General features: G+C 46.7%; 1 protein-coding gene across 5 annotated transcripts in view; it reads left to right on the forward strand.

The window, feature by feature from the left end:
• Window positions 1-15,371, forward strand: part of LOC129705896 (hatching enzyme 1.2-like) — a 117,893-nt gene that overhangs the window by 27,828 nt on the left and 74,694 nt on the right. For all 5 annotated transcript variants that reach the window (XM_055649797.1, XM_055649795.1, XM_055649794.1 and 2 more), the window contains 2 exons: window positions 1,326-1,397; window positions 11,056-11,202. In XM_055649797.1, the coding sequence (XP_055505772.1) occupies window positions 1,326-1,397; window positions 11,056-11,202 (219 nt within the window). The remainder of the gene's footprint in view (window positions 1-1,325; window positions 1,398-11,055; window positions 11,203-15,371) is intronic.

The raw sequence follows: 15,371 nt of genomic DNA on the forward strand, positions 1-15,371 counted from the left end.
AAGCCAAAGCACCCAAGCTACCATTTGCAGAAAGTAGTACCTTTCAACTTCAAGCCAAAGCACCCAAGCCACCATTTGCAGTAAGTAGTGCCTTTCAACTTCAAGCCAAAGCACCCAAGCCACCATTTGCAGTAAGTAGTACATTTCAACTTCAAGCCAAAGCACCCCAGCCACCATTTGCAGTTAGTGCCTTTCAACTTCAAGCCAAAGCACCCAAACCCCCATTTGCTGTAGGTAGTGCCTTTTTACTTCAAACAAACCATATTTTCATTTTCAAACCAGTTTAAGGGGACTCACAGTTGAGTAGATATGTGTTCAGTGTTATTCAGAGCTCAGAGAGACGTGACCCTTTGGCTTCATCCATCTTGCAGAGACTGAGTGAGGCACACCACTTCCTGGTTTTATAGTCTCCTGGTTTTATAGCCCCTCCTCCCTCCAGCAAGGGCAGCAGAGGGAATGGTGATTTTAAAAAAAAACATTAATATCTTTCTGATTTGTCATCAATGGGAAAAATCCTCCAGTCCCGGAAGGCGGAGGGGGGTTCTGAGCGAGGTGGCCAAAAATGACAGCCGTAGGTGGCGGCGTTCTCTCAGAAATCGCACCACAGCGAGCCAAAAGCGGTCAAGATCAGACTTTTAGTAATATAGATAGTAGAGGACTGGGAATACAGGGAGTACAGATAGATAACCTTGTATCTGAAATAGGCAGTTGTGGTGTAAGTGAGAAAGTGAATTACCAAAATCGTTGAATTCACCATTGAGTGTCAATGAAACCAATGACTCTACAATTCTGTCAACCAGTAGATGTTTTCCTCCAAAGTAGAGGAGACCACGTGATGTCTTCCGAATAAGGTAGGTTAGATGAGAGAAGTGCAAGTGAATCGCAGCATCATTTGAAAGGGTTATTTGGGCCCCAAGCTCATTCAACCAATCACTCAACATCTTGCTATCATTCTCCCATCTCGCCAACTACTACCCTGCTTGCAATACTTTCGAATGTAAATGCAGGAGATGCAATAGCTGTTCTACGTCATCCCTCTACCCTTTCTGTGCCTTGTCTCCTTTTCACCCATATCAAAAAGTACCCTTTAATTTCACTGGCCACCAGTTATTCTTAGTCTGCTGTGTAAATATTTTGAAAGATTGGTGGTAGAAAGGGAATTTTGCTCAGATTATGGAGATTGCCTGATAATTTTCATTAATTCTGTTATTTGGGTAACAAAGAGGAGTTAATTTGGGAGGTAGAAAGAAAATATAAAGTAGTTTAGTACTTATAAAGTAGTGAAGAAACTTGCTAAAATGAAGAGTTATTATTTTGTTTTTTAGATACACCAAAAGCACAAGAAATGAACTACAATGATATAATTAGCAGAATCATGAACATTAATGGACCTTTACGTAAGAATTTGCAATAATTTTTTGTATTCATTCAAATTGTTTAATGTTTTCACAATGCTGTTATGAAATTGACCAATTGACTCTGGTGCGACATTTGTTAAAGAATTACATAATAAACTGCTACATGTTTCAGTTACGTATATCACTGATATTGTCACTGCAACTTAAGTACAGCAGAAGCTTTGAACTCTAAATAGGGGGTAGGGTCAACAACGTGGAAGCGTATGCATGCAGTTAACGGGAAAGAGAGTGTAGGAAAGCACGTTTAAACTGATAGGGCAGGGGGGTGGGAACCAATGCAGGGAGACAGAGGGCCGTAAAATGAGAGCAGAAACAAAAGGTAGAAGGGAGAAAAGAAAAACAAACCTGAAAGCTTGGTGCCTTAATGCGAGGAGCATTTGTAATAAGGTGCATGAATTGAATGGGCAGTTAGTTGTTAACGGATATGATATAGATGGGATTACGGAGACATGGCTTCAGGGTGACCAAGGCTGGAAGCTCAATTTGCCGGGTTATTCAATATTCAGGAAGAATAGGCAGAAAGGAAGAGGAGGTGGGGTGGCATTGCTGATTAAAGAGGAGATTAATGCAATAGTAAGGAGAGACATTAGCTTGTATGCTGTAGAATCTGTAAGGGTAGAACTGTCAACCAAACAGCAGTAGTGAGCGTGGGGATAGCATCAAACAGGAAATTAGGGATGCGTGTAGCAAAGGTACAGCAGTTATCATGGGTGACTTTAATCTACATATAGATTGGGCTAACCAAATTGGTAACAGCGCTGAGGAGGAGGATTTCCTGGAGTGTATACAGGATGGTTTTCTTAGTCAATATGTAGAGGACCCAACTAGAGGGCGGGCCATCCTAGGCTGGGTATTGTGTAATTAGGAAGGATTAGTCAGCAATCTTGTTGTGCAAAGCCCCTTGGGCAACAGTGCCCATAACATGGTGGAATTCTGCATTAAGATGGAGAGTGATACGGTTAATTCAGAAACGAGGGTCCCGAACTTAAAGAAAGGTGACTGGAATTGGCTAGGATAGACTGGCAAATTATACTTAAAGGGTTGGCGGTGGAGATGCAATGGCAAAGATTCAAAGATCGCATGAATGAATTAAGACAATTGTTCATCCCTGTCTGGCGTAAAAATAAAATGGAAGGTGGCTCAACCGTGGCTAATGAGGGAATTTAGGGATAGTGATCCAAGAGGCATATAAATTCGCCAAAGGAAGCAGCAAACCGTAGAACTGTTTTAGGTAAACTGTTGGGACTGAAGGTAGATAAATCCCCAGGGCCTGATGGCCTGCATCCCAGAATATTCAAGGTGGTGGCCCTAGAAATCGTGGATGCATGGGTGATAATTTTTCAATATTCTATAGACCCTGGATCAGTTTCTGTGGGCTGGAGGGTAGCTAATGTACGCCACCTTTTTAAAATGGTGGGTGAGGGAATACGGGGAATTATAAGCCAGTTAGGCTTACATCGGTAGTGGTGAAGATGTTTGAGCCGATTATTAAAGATGTAATAGCAGCGCATTGGCAGGGCTCGAAATTAGCAGTTGCCCGGGTGCCACTGACCACCCAAAGTGCTGCTGGGCAACCTAAACGGCAAGTCATTTTGCCCGCTTGGCAACTTGGTCTATACCAAAGAAAGACATAAAACACTGGAGTAACTCCGTGGGTCCGGCAGCATCTCTGGAGAAAAGGAACGTGACGTTTTGGCTCGGCGACGGTTGTGTGAAAGATGCTAAGTGCAGCGTGACGGAGGATCGGAGTGAATGACGGGCCCCACACAGCAGCAGCGGCGGCCGCGGCTCCATCTCCTCCCACACCACCGCCCAGCCTGATAACGGCCACTGCTGCCACTCCGCCAACGGCGCTTTCAAAACAAACCATTGGAGGAGGGAGGTGTCGGTCAGAGGCGGAAGTAGGGGGTGGTGGGACTGAGGATAGAGTGCAGTGATTGGAGGAGGGAGACGTGCCAAAACACTCTCGGCAGACCTGCACCGCAGCCAGGATCAATCCCGGTCTCCAGCGCTGCAATCGCTGCCGAACCACCACTGGACCATCCCCGTCCCCACCCGAGAGCCCCCCACGCCCGAGGATGGCCAGAGACGTCGGCAGTCAGACGGGAGCGGCGCCCCAGGCCCACAGCTAGCACAGAGAAGCAGCGCTAAACCCAGCTCAACTCTGCCTGCCCCGCCAGGTTCACCTACAGCCCTGTCTGGATCGAGACAGGCTGTAGGCGAGACTGCCTGTGAGCGGTAATTTCAGCTCAATCCAGCGCTAAATGCAGCTCAACTCTGCCTGAACTGCATTTAGCACTGGATTGGCTGAAATTACCGTTCACAGGGCCTCCGAAGCCTCGCGCGTGTGTGTGAGTGTGCGCATGCGCGCAAGACCACCAAGATATTCTACCCCCATGTCCTCTGGTCCCCTCCATATTTTGATAGCGATTTCCATGCCTGACAAGGACGGCCAAGGCAACGATGATGCCGGTGTTGTCCGAGGAGCGCTGGCCTTCCTTCCCACCTCCAATGCCCCTTCCTCTCTCTCTCTCTCTTGTACGCCCTCCTCCACTCCCCTTATCCTGAGACCCCTCCTCTCCACCCTGCATTGATCCCCATTCCTGCCTCTATTCAGTCCTCACTGACATCCCCTGTGCTCCCCTCCTCATCTAATCCCCCCCCCCCCCCCCATCTATTCAACTTGCACTGATCTCCCTATCCTCCTCGCATTGATTCTCCTGCCACCCCCCACCAATCATACACTGGTCCTCCAATTCATCCTGTACTGACTCCGCTTCCCCTCCATCCTGCACTGCACCACCCCTTCCTCCTGCACTGCTCCATCCTGCACAGACCCCCCCCCCCCACCATTCAACCCACTGTCATCCCCCGCGCTCTCCCCTCACAATTTTACCTACTCCAACCAACACGCACTAATTCCCCTGCCTCAATCCTTCCAATCCGCACCGATTGCCTTCTCAAGCCCCCTCCCCCACCACCATCTATCCATCCTGCACTGATTCACACCCCCCCACGACCTATTGTGCTGGAAATGTATTCAGAGCTAACATTGACTGTTTGATAACGAGTGCAATCAAATATGTTTTAATTTAATGTTATTTGTTTTAATCCATGAAGATGGATTAATTAAATTGTGAACACGTGAAACATTAAAACTGCAGTGTTCGATCGTCACTGCTACGGTTGACACGTTATTACAGAATTCATTTTAACGGCAAATCAATGCTCTTAATATGGAGTATCAGTACTGTAGTTATTTAATGAGCAACATTCACAACTATACGTTGGATTTATCCAGGTTTTACTTTTACAGTCAGTCATATACATCACGTCAGTAGATATTTCAGTTGACATTTTAACATTAATTCTGAAGTGGGAATGATGAAAAAAGCATTTATCAACAAAAAAAAAAATAATTGTTGCTTACAAACTATATCTTCATTGCTGTTCAGAACACATACATCTAATCTGAATGTGGCGTCTTGACACCTTTAAATATACAGGTGCACAACCTTTTATCCGAAAGCCTTGGGACCAGACACTTGTCGGATTTCGGACATTTTCGGATTTCCGAATGGGAAGATTTTTAGCGTAGATTAGGTAGGTAGCGCGGAAGTGGGAATGGATGCATAAAAGTCAGTTAGTTTGGAGGGATTTTATGGAGTAGGGGTGAAAAAAAACTTTAATTAGTCCCCTACCTGGTCGGCGACTTAACATCGCGGAGCTGGGGGCTTCGTCCGGCCGCGGGCGGCGCCGGTTGTAGCTCCGACCCCGGCAACTCTACCCCTGGCTGCGAGGCTCCGCGAACATTGGGTCGGCTTGCCGCACGGCGACCCGGTAAGGCATTGCCCGCTCCCCGCCGGTATCCCAGCGCTGCGACGCCGCCGACTCCCAACATTTGCGGAGCCTCGCAGCCAGGGGTAGAGTTGCCGGGGTCGGAGCTACAACCGGCGCCGCCCGCTGCCCCACCGGCCACAGCGCTGCGGAGCTTACTGCACGGCGACCCGGTAAGGCATTGACCGCTCCCCGCCTCTCCGACCAGGTAGGGGACTAAGAATTAAAGTTTACCCCTTCACCCCCCCCCTTTCACATAAAAGCCCTCCAAACTAACTGACTAACATTTAAGCAATGATTTACAGATGTTTAAGCGTCTCCGGGGAGGAGGCAGCCGCTATAGCAGTACAGACCTGGGTTGACCGTGGGTCGTTTCGGGTCAAGTTTGGCGCCAAACGCGAGCTTTGGTGTGCAGACGACATCCTGGAAACAATGGCCGGTTTTCGGAGTTTTTCGGTTTCCGGAACACCGGATAAAAGGTTGTGCACCTGTATTATCAAAAGAACATTTGCTGCATTTATGTCCTTTGGCCATCTCTTGTTAGTTAATGTACTGTTTAACCTGTTAGATGGGTATAGTCAGTTTTAACAGCTATTATCATAAAATGCCTTTAGAAAATTCCTTGTTGTGGATAAATTATGTGGGAAGCCAGAGTGTTTCTGTACCAATAGCAATAACGACCCCATGCTATGGCCATGTCATGATATTTTTCGGTCCTTCACAGAAAACATGCTTGCATCAATCTGTAGTGTGCATGGTTATGCAGATATGTTATCAAGGTCCAGGATTTATTGACACAGGTTGATCATACGCTGAATAATCCAACCACATTTTTGATTGGAAGTGGAAAGAAATAATAAAACTTGCATTAATTGCAATGTGTAAAAAGAGTTGAGATATTGTATTATAATTTTGCTGCATGTCATAGTGGTATATATCATGTCTTGATTGGTGAATATGTTAGTTTGTGACTTTATTTCAAGCAGAAATAATATGTGAATGCTTCATTGAGCATAATTCCGACTGGTAACTACGCACTTCGTCCTAGCACGCGTCGTGCAAGCCATCTTAAATGACCACCTAAACAGTCATTTGGCAACCTAAAAAGCTGCCAAGGTTGCCCGACTGGCAACAGGGGGAAAAAAGTTAAGCGAGAGCCTTGATTTGGAAAGCAGTGACATGATCGGTCAAAGTCAGCATGAATTCATGAAGGGGAAATCTGCTTGACTAATCTGGAATTTTTTGAGGAAGTAACAAGTAGAATGGATAAGGGAGAGCCAGTGGATAAGGTGTATCTGGACTTTAAAAAGCCTTTGACAAGGTCCCACACAAGAGATTAGTGTGCACAATTAAAGCACATGATATTGGGGGTAGGGTATTGACATGGATAGAGAATGGTTGGCAGACAGGAAGCAAAGAGTGGGAATTATTCCTTTTCAGAATGGCAGGCAGTGACTAGTGGGGTGCCGCAAGGCTCGGTGTTGGGACCCCAGTTATTTACAATATAAATTATTTAGACAAAGGAATTAATTTATAACATCTCCAAATTTGCAGATGATGCAAGGCTGGGTGGCAATGTGAGCTGCGAGGAGGATGCTATGAGGCTGCAGGGTGACTTGGATAGGTTGGGTGAGTGGGCAGATGCATGGCAGATGCAGTATAATGTGGATAAATTAGGTTATCCACTTTGGTGGCAAGAACAGGAAGGCGGATTATTATCCGAATGGTGTCAGATTAGGAAAAGGGGAGGTGCAACAAGACCTGGTTGTACATCAGTCACTCAAAGTAAGCATGCAGCAGGCATTGAAGAAAGCAAATGGCATGTTGGCCTTCATAGCGAGAGGATTTGAGTATAGGAGCAAGGAGGTCCTACTGCAGTTGACGAAGGACATTCTTGCTATTGAGGGAGTGCAGTGTAGATTCACCGGGTTAATTCCCAGGATGGCAGGACTGACATATGATGAAAGAGTGGGTTGACTGGGCTTGTAACTGGAATTTAGAAGGATGAGAGGGAATCTTATAGAAACATATAAAATTCTTAAGGGATTGGACAGGCTAGATGCAGGAAATATGTTCCCGTTGTTGGGGGAGTCCAAAACCAGGGGTCACAGTTTAAGAATAAGGGGTAGGCCATTTAGGATTGAGATGAGGAAAAACTTTTTCACCCAGAGAGTTGTGAATCTGTGGAATTCTCTGCCACAGAAGGTAGTGGAGGCCAATTCACTGGATGTTTTCAAGAGAGAGTTAGATATAGCTATTAGGGCTAATGGAAACAAGGGATATGGAGAAAAAGCAAGATCTGGGTACTGATTTTGGATGATCAGCCATTGAATGGTGGAGATGGTTCGAAGGGCCGAATAGACTACTACTGCACCTATTTTCTATGTTGCTATGTTTCTAGCCTATGTTTGTGGTTCCTGGCCTTGATAATTGCATCTAATCTTTATTCCCATTAACATTGTCTTCCCTCCTTATCTCATTTCCTTTCTTGTAACTGCTTTCAATGGGTTTGAATAAATAATCTCAGTTCAGATTTTGTGCATATGCAAATGATGATGTCATATTCAAATTCTACAGATCCAGCTCAATTCATATCTCCTCAGTAAATAAAGCAGTCTATGCCTGGTTGCAGCTAGAGCTGGTTATTGCAACAATTATGGAACATGTCACAAAGCTATCAGATAGTGACTATGTAATTCCGGTCCTAATCTTACCTCCTTAGTCTGGTTCAGCCAAACACCAAATACAAGCACTGGTGATCAACTCTCTTTATTATCCAACACAAATACACTATTTATACGATACCCAGTCCAATACCGCTGGTCCGATCCTTGTCTCTACTCGTTCAAGCCCTTCTTCCTCGTGCGATTAGAACAACTCCAGAAGATCAGCACAGTCCCAAGTCCTACCCCAGTAGATCGGCACACTCTCATGTGCTCTCCCCTCTTTTATACCTTCACGGACGCTTAGAGCGAAATACATGGAGGAGGGGAGCAACCCTCTACAAGCCAATCATCAGTAAGTGTTACAAAATACAATAATTGACAGTTCCCTAACCCAATCACAAAATATCACATAACATTGTTTTGATATAAAGCACTTAGTGGGAAACAGTTCCATTAAGCAAAGAAACATTCTACCAGGTAAAGTAAACAATTTGGGCAAGGCCCCTCTACTTGACCAATCATGAGTAACGGCGCAAAGACCATGCAACATAGTTATCAACATTATTATAACTCATCATCTCCCAACCAATCCTGAGCATGCATTTGCAGCAGGACCTAGCTCCCTCTGCAAAACCCTCATACATATTATCAATTAAAGGACATCTGGACATCAATCTATATTCAACCCCCTTCCTAACCCCCAGACACTCTGGAGCCATGATCCTCATGGTCTTTGCAGCCTTTGCAAAGGATGTCAAGCAGGCTTTGCAAAAGCAGAAATCCACCATTTTGTCAGGCACCTAAAATGCCCAATATTATCAACTATTTCCAATGAAAATGTTTAGCTAGCTATTCTTGTTATTGAATGACATTATCATTCCATCTTCCATCATACCTCTTGGAGGTCACCTTTAACCAGAAAATCAATGGAAGAAGCCACATAAATACTGTAGCTACAAGAGCCTGGTCAAAAACTGGACATCCTGTGACAAATGACTCGGCTACTAAAACATTAAAACAATTCCATTAAATAAAAGGCATAAGTCAGGAACATGATATAATGCAGTTCACTTGCCTAGATGAATGAATTTCAAACTATGAAGAAGCTCAACATCAGTCCAGTGAAAACAATGATTAATTTTGCATTGGATTTTGTAGTGGATAACCACTATTCTGTCAGAGAAGGTTAGTTTAACTCGGCATCTTGCTTGGTATGGACATTGTGGGTCAGAGGGCCTGTGCTGTACTGTTCTATGTTTGTTTTTGCAACAGAACTGGTCCGTTTGGATACAAAAAGAGAAAATAAATTGCAAAAAAAAACTGCAAGATAAACTCAGTAGATCTGGCCTGCTGAACAGGGAAATAGCCATTATTAGGTGAAGGGAAGAGTTAGGCAAGAGCTGGCATGCGATCCAGGTGAGGAGGGGTTAATGGCAGATAGAATCAGGTGGGGGAACGGAAAGGGGAGATAGCGACAGTCTGGGAGATAACTAGACAACAGATGGCTGTAAATTATAAAATCTGGTAAGAAAATGGACTCGAGGGAGGGATGACGGGCAGATGGGAATAGTGGGGATAGAGGTGATATGGGAGTGGTGTAATGGTGTGGGTAATGCACAGGTGGAGAGGAAGAAAGGAATTGGGTGGTTGGAGGAGTTGTAAGTGCATAGCTTACCTGGAAGGGTTGTTTCTGTCCCTGGTGGAGGTGAGGGGAGGATTAAGAAATGGGTGTTATACCTAGAGTTGCTAGGGAATGTACTGGTGGGATGAAATGCAACAATCAGGAGACTCTCCCTGTTCTGTCTGAGAGGTGGGATGAAAGGAAAAATTTAGAAAATTGAGGTGATATGGGTGAGGGTTCAATCAACACTGTGTGTGTGTTTCCTGAAAATGAAGAATATTTCAAATGTCCTGCAACGGAAATCATTTCTTGAGAACAGATGTGGCGGAAAAAAGAACTGTGGGAAAACAATGGCATCCTTGGAAGAGGCAGGATTGCAGAAGATGTAGTCTGAGTAACTGAAAATCAGTGGGCTTAGAGTAAATATTAATGGATAATTTGATTCCTGAGATGGAAACAGATAAAGAAAGGGGAGAGGTGTCAAAAATAGTGCAAGTAAATTTGAAGGCACTGTGGAATTTGATAGCCAAGTTGAAATTAACATATTCGATATTGGGTGCAGCAGATAACACCAGTGCAGTCGCAGATGTAGAGGGGAATGTTGGTGAGTAGCGCCACAATAGGTTTGGAGTAGATGAGGTTGGAGGAGTATATGTGAATCTTTGTCTCCCCTGAAAGGGCTGTTTAGAAGCCTGGTGAAGGTGAGGAAGGGATGTAGAAAATGTCATCTGAAATTGTTGAATCCTGAATCTTGAAGGCTGCACTGTCAGGATACTGTTCCTCAGGCTTACATTATGCCCCATTGGAACAGTGCAGATAACTATAGACAGATGAGTGGGACTAGATGGGAATTAACGTGGCAATCCTGGTCTTACCGTATCAGAAATATATTCCATCTTTACTATACATTTATTATTTGCCCTCTACGTGACTAAACTAATTTGTGTTCTCACTTTCCAAGTTTGTGACCTTAAATGTTAACTGCATTTTTTTACATATGTTTCATTATGTTGCGTGTTTCTCAAATTTTTTCTTTAAATGTTTTATTATTTATGAGCCCAATGAACACAAAAAGGGTGGAAAAACTTGTGAGAGCAAAATGGAAATGGAAGTACATATTTTGCACCATTGTATCTGTGTGTTTCGTCACTGTTAAAATTACCACTTCCTTTTCTGTTTATAAAAAATATATTTGTAATGGTGGTCTATGGGTTTAAACTATTTGTTTCATGATGTCCAAGTAGGTGACTGAAGCAGATACTTGCTGCCTCTATGCAGGGAACATTAGCCTCTTGAATAATACGGTTTTAGATGTTGAATTTATTTCTATTTTTTAAATTGAAGCGGAATTCTTTTGTGGCTTAAATATGCCTTGTATATATAATGGTAACAATACCAATTCACTTCTATACATAAATGAAAAATGTAAAGACACTCCTGCAAAGTATAATAACTAATGCTGAACAGCATCATATATGCCTTGCATTTTAATTTTATTTTTTGATTTTTCTAGTGAATATCAGTTCCTTACAAGGTATTATAACTGGTGATTATCGAGAGCATGCAAATACGATTTGTTCAGCTGGTCACAAGAGTTGCTTATGGCCCTCCTCACATAATAAGAATATTTATGTACCCTATGCTTTCAAATCAAATTACAGTAAGTAACTTAAATTTGTCATCTTACTAACTAATTACTTCAAGAGAGTCAAGAGTATGTATTTGTCATATTTATCACAAATGGAACAATTACATTTTTACTGTTCTTGAACGACTACATTTGTCACCACACCTTGTTACGGGTAATTGGAGATGGGAAATAATAGCTGGCCTACTGCAAAACAAATGTGCTAAGTTACACCTCACCTTACAATTTAAAAAAAATACCCACCACTATCACTGCAATCATCTATGAGGAGTTGTGATAAATAGACCTGGCAATGCAGTTATTATGATTCTTGGGAAAACTGAGCTACTCCCGGTGAGAGTAAAAAATAAATAGATAATCTGAACTGCCTTCTTAACCAATCAGCAAGAGCCAACACGGTGAAATTGTGCTATGCCACAATACAAGGATGAGCAATATACAGTTTAGGATCTTGCCAAAGGTATCTTGTAAGCTTTGCATTATATTTGACATTTATGACGTTCGAAAGACTTCTGCGTTTGAAGACTGGACAGTTGAAGGAAATATCTTCTTAGGCAGTTCTTTGGGATGTAGGGTGGGTTGCTTCCATTGTGGTTTGTGAGATCATACATGTCTTATAACACCAATATGGAGAACAGCAGACTCTTCCACAGATGAGAAAGATGCCTGACAAGGTGGGTGAGTGGGTGGTTTGCGAAGTGCTCTCTTCACTGTATATATAATTAATCTGATGCGTGGACTCAGTTCTCAAAGCTACCCTGAGTATTTAGAGACACAGCATGGAAAAGACCTTTGGCCTACCGAATCCATGCGATTAGCAGAATTCACTTGCATCATAATCTGGTGTTGGTTTATCATTGATTTATGCAGTGAAAATGTTTGTTTCATGTATTGTGTGAGCAGATCATACCAAACACGAGTACAACAGGTAATGCAAAAAACCCACACAGAATGCAGAATATATTGTGGGGGTAGGAAGGCCCAGCACAAATTGGAGGAACAGCACCTCATATTTTGCTTGGGTAGCTTCCACACCAGCGGTATGAACATTGAATTGTCTAACTTCAAATAGCCCTTGCTTTCCCTCTTTCTCCATCCCCTACCCTTCCCAGTTCTCCCACCAGTCCTACTGTCTCCGACTATATTCCATTTCTGGCCCACACACTTCCCTGACATCAGTCTGAAGAAGGGTCTTGACCCGAAACTCCACCCATTCTTTCTGTCCAGAGATGTTTCCTGCCCCGCTGAGTTACTTCAGCTTTTTGTGTTTATCTGCAGAATATAGTTATAGCTACAGAGAAAGTGCAGATAGAAAAAAATGTGAGTGCTGCAATAAGATTGAATGGATGTTTGAGGATACATTCTGAGCTTATGAAAGGCTTGTTCAAAAATCTGATATCAGTAGAGACGAAGCTGTTTAGAGTTTAGAGATACAGCGCGGAAACAGACTCTTCGGCCCACCGGGTCCTCACCGACCAGCGATTCCCCCATATTAACACTATCCTTCACCCACTAGGGACAATTGTTACATTTACCAAGCTAATTAACCTACAAACCTGTACGTCTTTGGAGTGTGGGAGGAAACCGAAGATCTCGGAGAAAACCCACGCAGGTCACGTGGAGAACATACAAACTCCGTACAGACAGCACCCGTAGTCGGGATCGAACCCGGGTCTACACCGTGACCGCCCTATTATTGAATCGGGTGGTACGTGCTTTCAGGCTTATATCTTCAGCCAATCCCGAGGCAGCGTGAAGTGTAGATAGTCAATTGATGGAGGAGGCTGGTTGGCGTGATGGATTGGGCTGCATCCACAACTCTGTAGTTTCCTGCATTCTTGGGCTGACAGTTGCCAAATTTGAGGCGGTTGTGTGCTTTTTTAGCTTCTTGGAAAATGTGGTTGGACTAGGTTAAATTGTTGATAATATTTACACTTACATGCTTGACTATCACCACTTCAGGACCATTGATGCAGACAATCAGTCTGAAGATGGGTCCTGACACGAAAGATAGTCTATCCATGACTCCAGAGATTGTGCCTGACCCGCTGAGTTACTCCAGCACATCGTGTCTTTTTTTAACAATCATATCTATCATACCTTTGCTCAATAGGTTAATATACCCAAACCTCCACTCGTCCCATCTAATTGCATTTCTTTATAAAATTTATTGGCTGATCAAAGTCAAACGTCTGCGGCCTGAGGGTGGTTAAAGCTGCTACTATCCATCCAGCGGACGAAGCTGTTGTTGCGGGAGCTCTGGAAAAACAGGTCACCAACCTGTGAGCTGCGAGCTCCCGACGATGTCGTCCACTGGCCCATGGCCGAACCTCCGAAGTTGGGTTTTCGCCGCCTCATCCCCGAGTCGGGCCGCTGCCGAAAGCCGGAACGCCGCCTCAGCTCCGAGTCGGGCCGCCTCCGCCTCAGCTCCGAGTCGGGCCGCCGCCGGAACGCAGCCTCAGCCCCGAGTCGGGCCGCCACCGCCTCAGCTCCAAGTCGGGCCTCTGCCGAAAGCTGGAACGCCGCATCAACTCCGAGTCGAGCCGCTGCCCGGAACGCAGCCTCAGCCCTAAGTCGGGCCACCGCCGGAACGCAGCCTCAGCTCCGAGTCGGGCTGCTGCCGAAAGCCGGAACGCCGCCTCAGCTCCGAGACGGGACACCACAAAACGTCGGAACGCAGCCTCAGCCCCGAGTCGGACCGTCGCCCAGAACGCAGCCTCAGCCCCAGCCCCAAGTCGGGCCGCTGCCGGAAACGCAGCCTCAGCTCCGAGTCGGGCCACCACAAACCGTCGGAACGCAGCCTCAGCTCCGAGTTGGGCCACCGCAGCCCCGAGCCGGGCCGCCGCCGCCTCAGCTCCGAGTCGGGCTGCTGCCGAAAGCCGGAACGCCGCCTCAGCTCCGAATCGGGTCGCAGCTGCCTCAGCCCCGAGTCGGGCCGCCACCAGGACGCAGCCTCAGACCCGAGTCAGGCCGCCGCCAGGACGCAGCCTCAGCCCCGAGTCAGGCCGCCGCCGCCTCAGCTCAGCTTAAGGTTCTGCATGGTAGCTTTATCTGGAACCTGTGACCTGCGAGCTCCCGACAATGTCGTCCACTGGGCCACGGCCGAACCTCCGAAGTTGGGATGCCGCCGCCTCAGCTCCGAGTCGGGCCGCCGCCGGAACACAGCCTCAGCCCCGAGTCCGGCCGCCGCCAGAACGCAGCCTCAGCCCCGAGTCCGGCCGCTGCCGCCTCAGCTCCGAGTCGAGCCTCTGCCGAAAGCCGGAACGCCGCCTCAGCTCCGAGTCGGGCCTCCGCCGCCTCAACCCCAAGTCGAGCCGCCTCCCGGAACGCAGCCTCAGCCCCAAGTCGGGCCACCGCCGGAACGCAGCCTCAGCTCCGAGTTGGGCTGCCGCAGCCCCGAGCCGGGCCTCCGCTGCCTCAGCTCCGAGTCGGGCTGCTGCCGAAAGCCGGAACGCCGCCTCAGCTCCGAGTCGGGCCGCCGGAACGCAGCCTCAGCTCCGAGTTGGGCTATCGCCGGAACGCAGCCTCAGCTCCGAGTCGGGCCGCTGCCGAAAGCCGGAACGCCGCTTCAGCTCCGAATCGGGCCGCCGCCGCTTCAGCTCAGAGTCAGGTCGCCGCCGGTACGCAGCCTCAGCCCCGAGTCTGGCGCCGCCAGAACGTAGCCTCAGCCCCGAGTCAGGCCACCGCCGCCTCAGCTCAGCTTAAGGTTCTGCATGGTAGCTTTATCTGGAAGATTAGATTGATTGGGATCCAGGGAGAGTTAGTCTACTGAATATAGAATTACCTTCATGTAAGGAAGGGTCGTGGTGAAAGCTCGTTTTTGGGATAGGAGGTCAACGACCAGTGCTGTGCCTCTGAAGTCGGGCCGCCGCTGGAACGCAGCCTCAGCCCCGAGTCCGGCCGCCGCCAGAACGCAGCCTCAGCCCCGTGTCGGGCCGCCGCCGGAACGCAGCCTCAGCCCCAAGTCGAGCCACCGCCGGAACGCAGCCTCAGCTCCGAGTTGGGCCGCCGCAGCCCCGAGTCGGGTCGCCGCCGGAACACAGCCTCAGCCCCGAGTCTGGCCGCCGCCAGAACGCAGCCTCCGCTCAGCTTAAGGTTCTGCATGGTAGCTTTATCTGGAAGGTTAGATTGATTGGGATCCAGGGAGAGCTAGTCTACTGAATATAGAATTACCTTCATGT

Source organism: Leucoraja erinacea, chromosome 18, assembly GCF_028641065.1.
Source record: "Leucoraja erinacea ecotype New England chromosome 18, Leri_hhj_1, whole genome shotgun sequence".
Lineage (NCBI taxonomy): Eukaryota > Metazoa > Chordata > Chondrichthyes > Rajiformes > Rajidae > Leucoraja > Leucoraja erinaceus.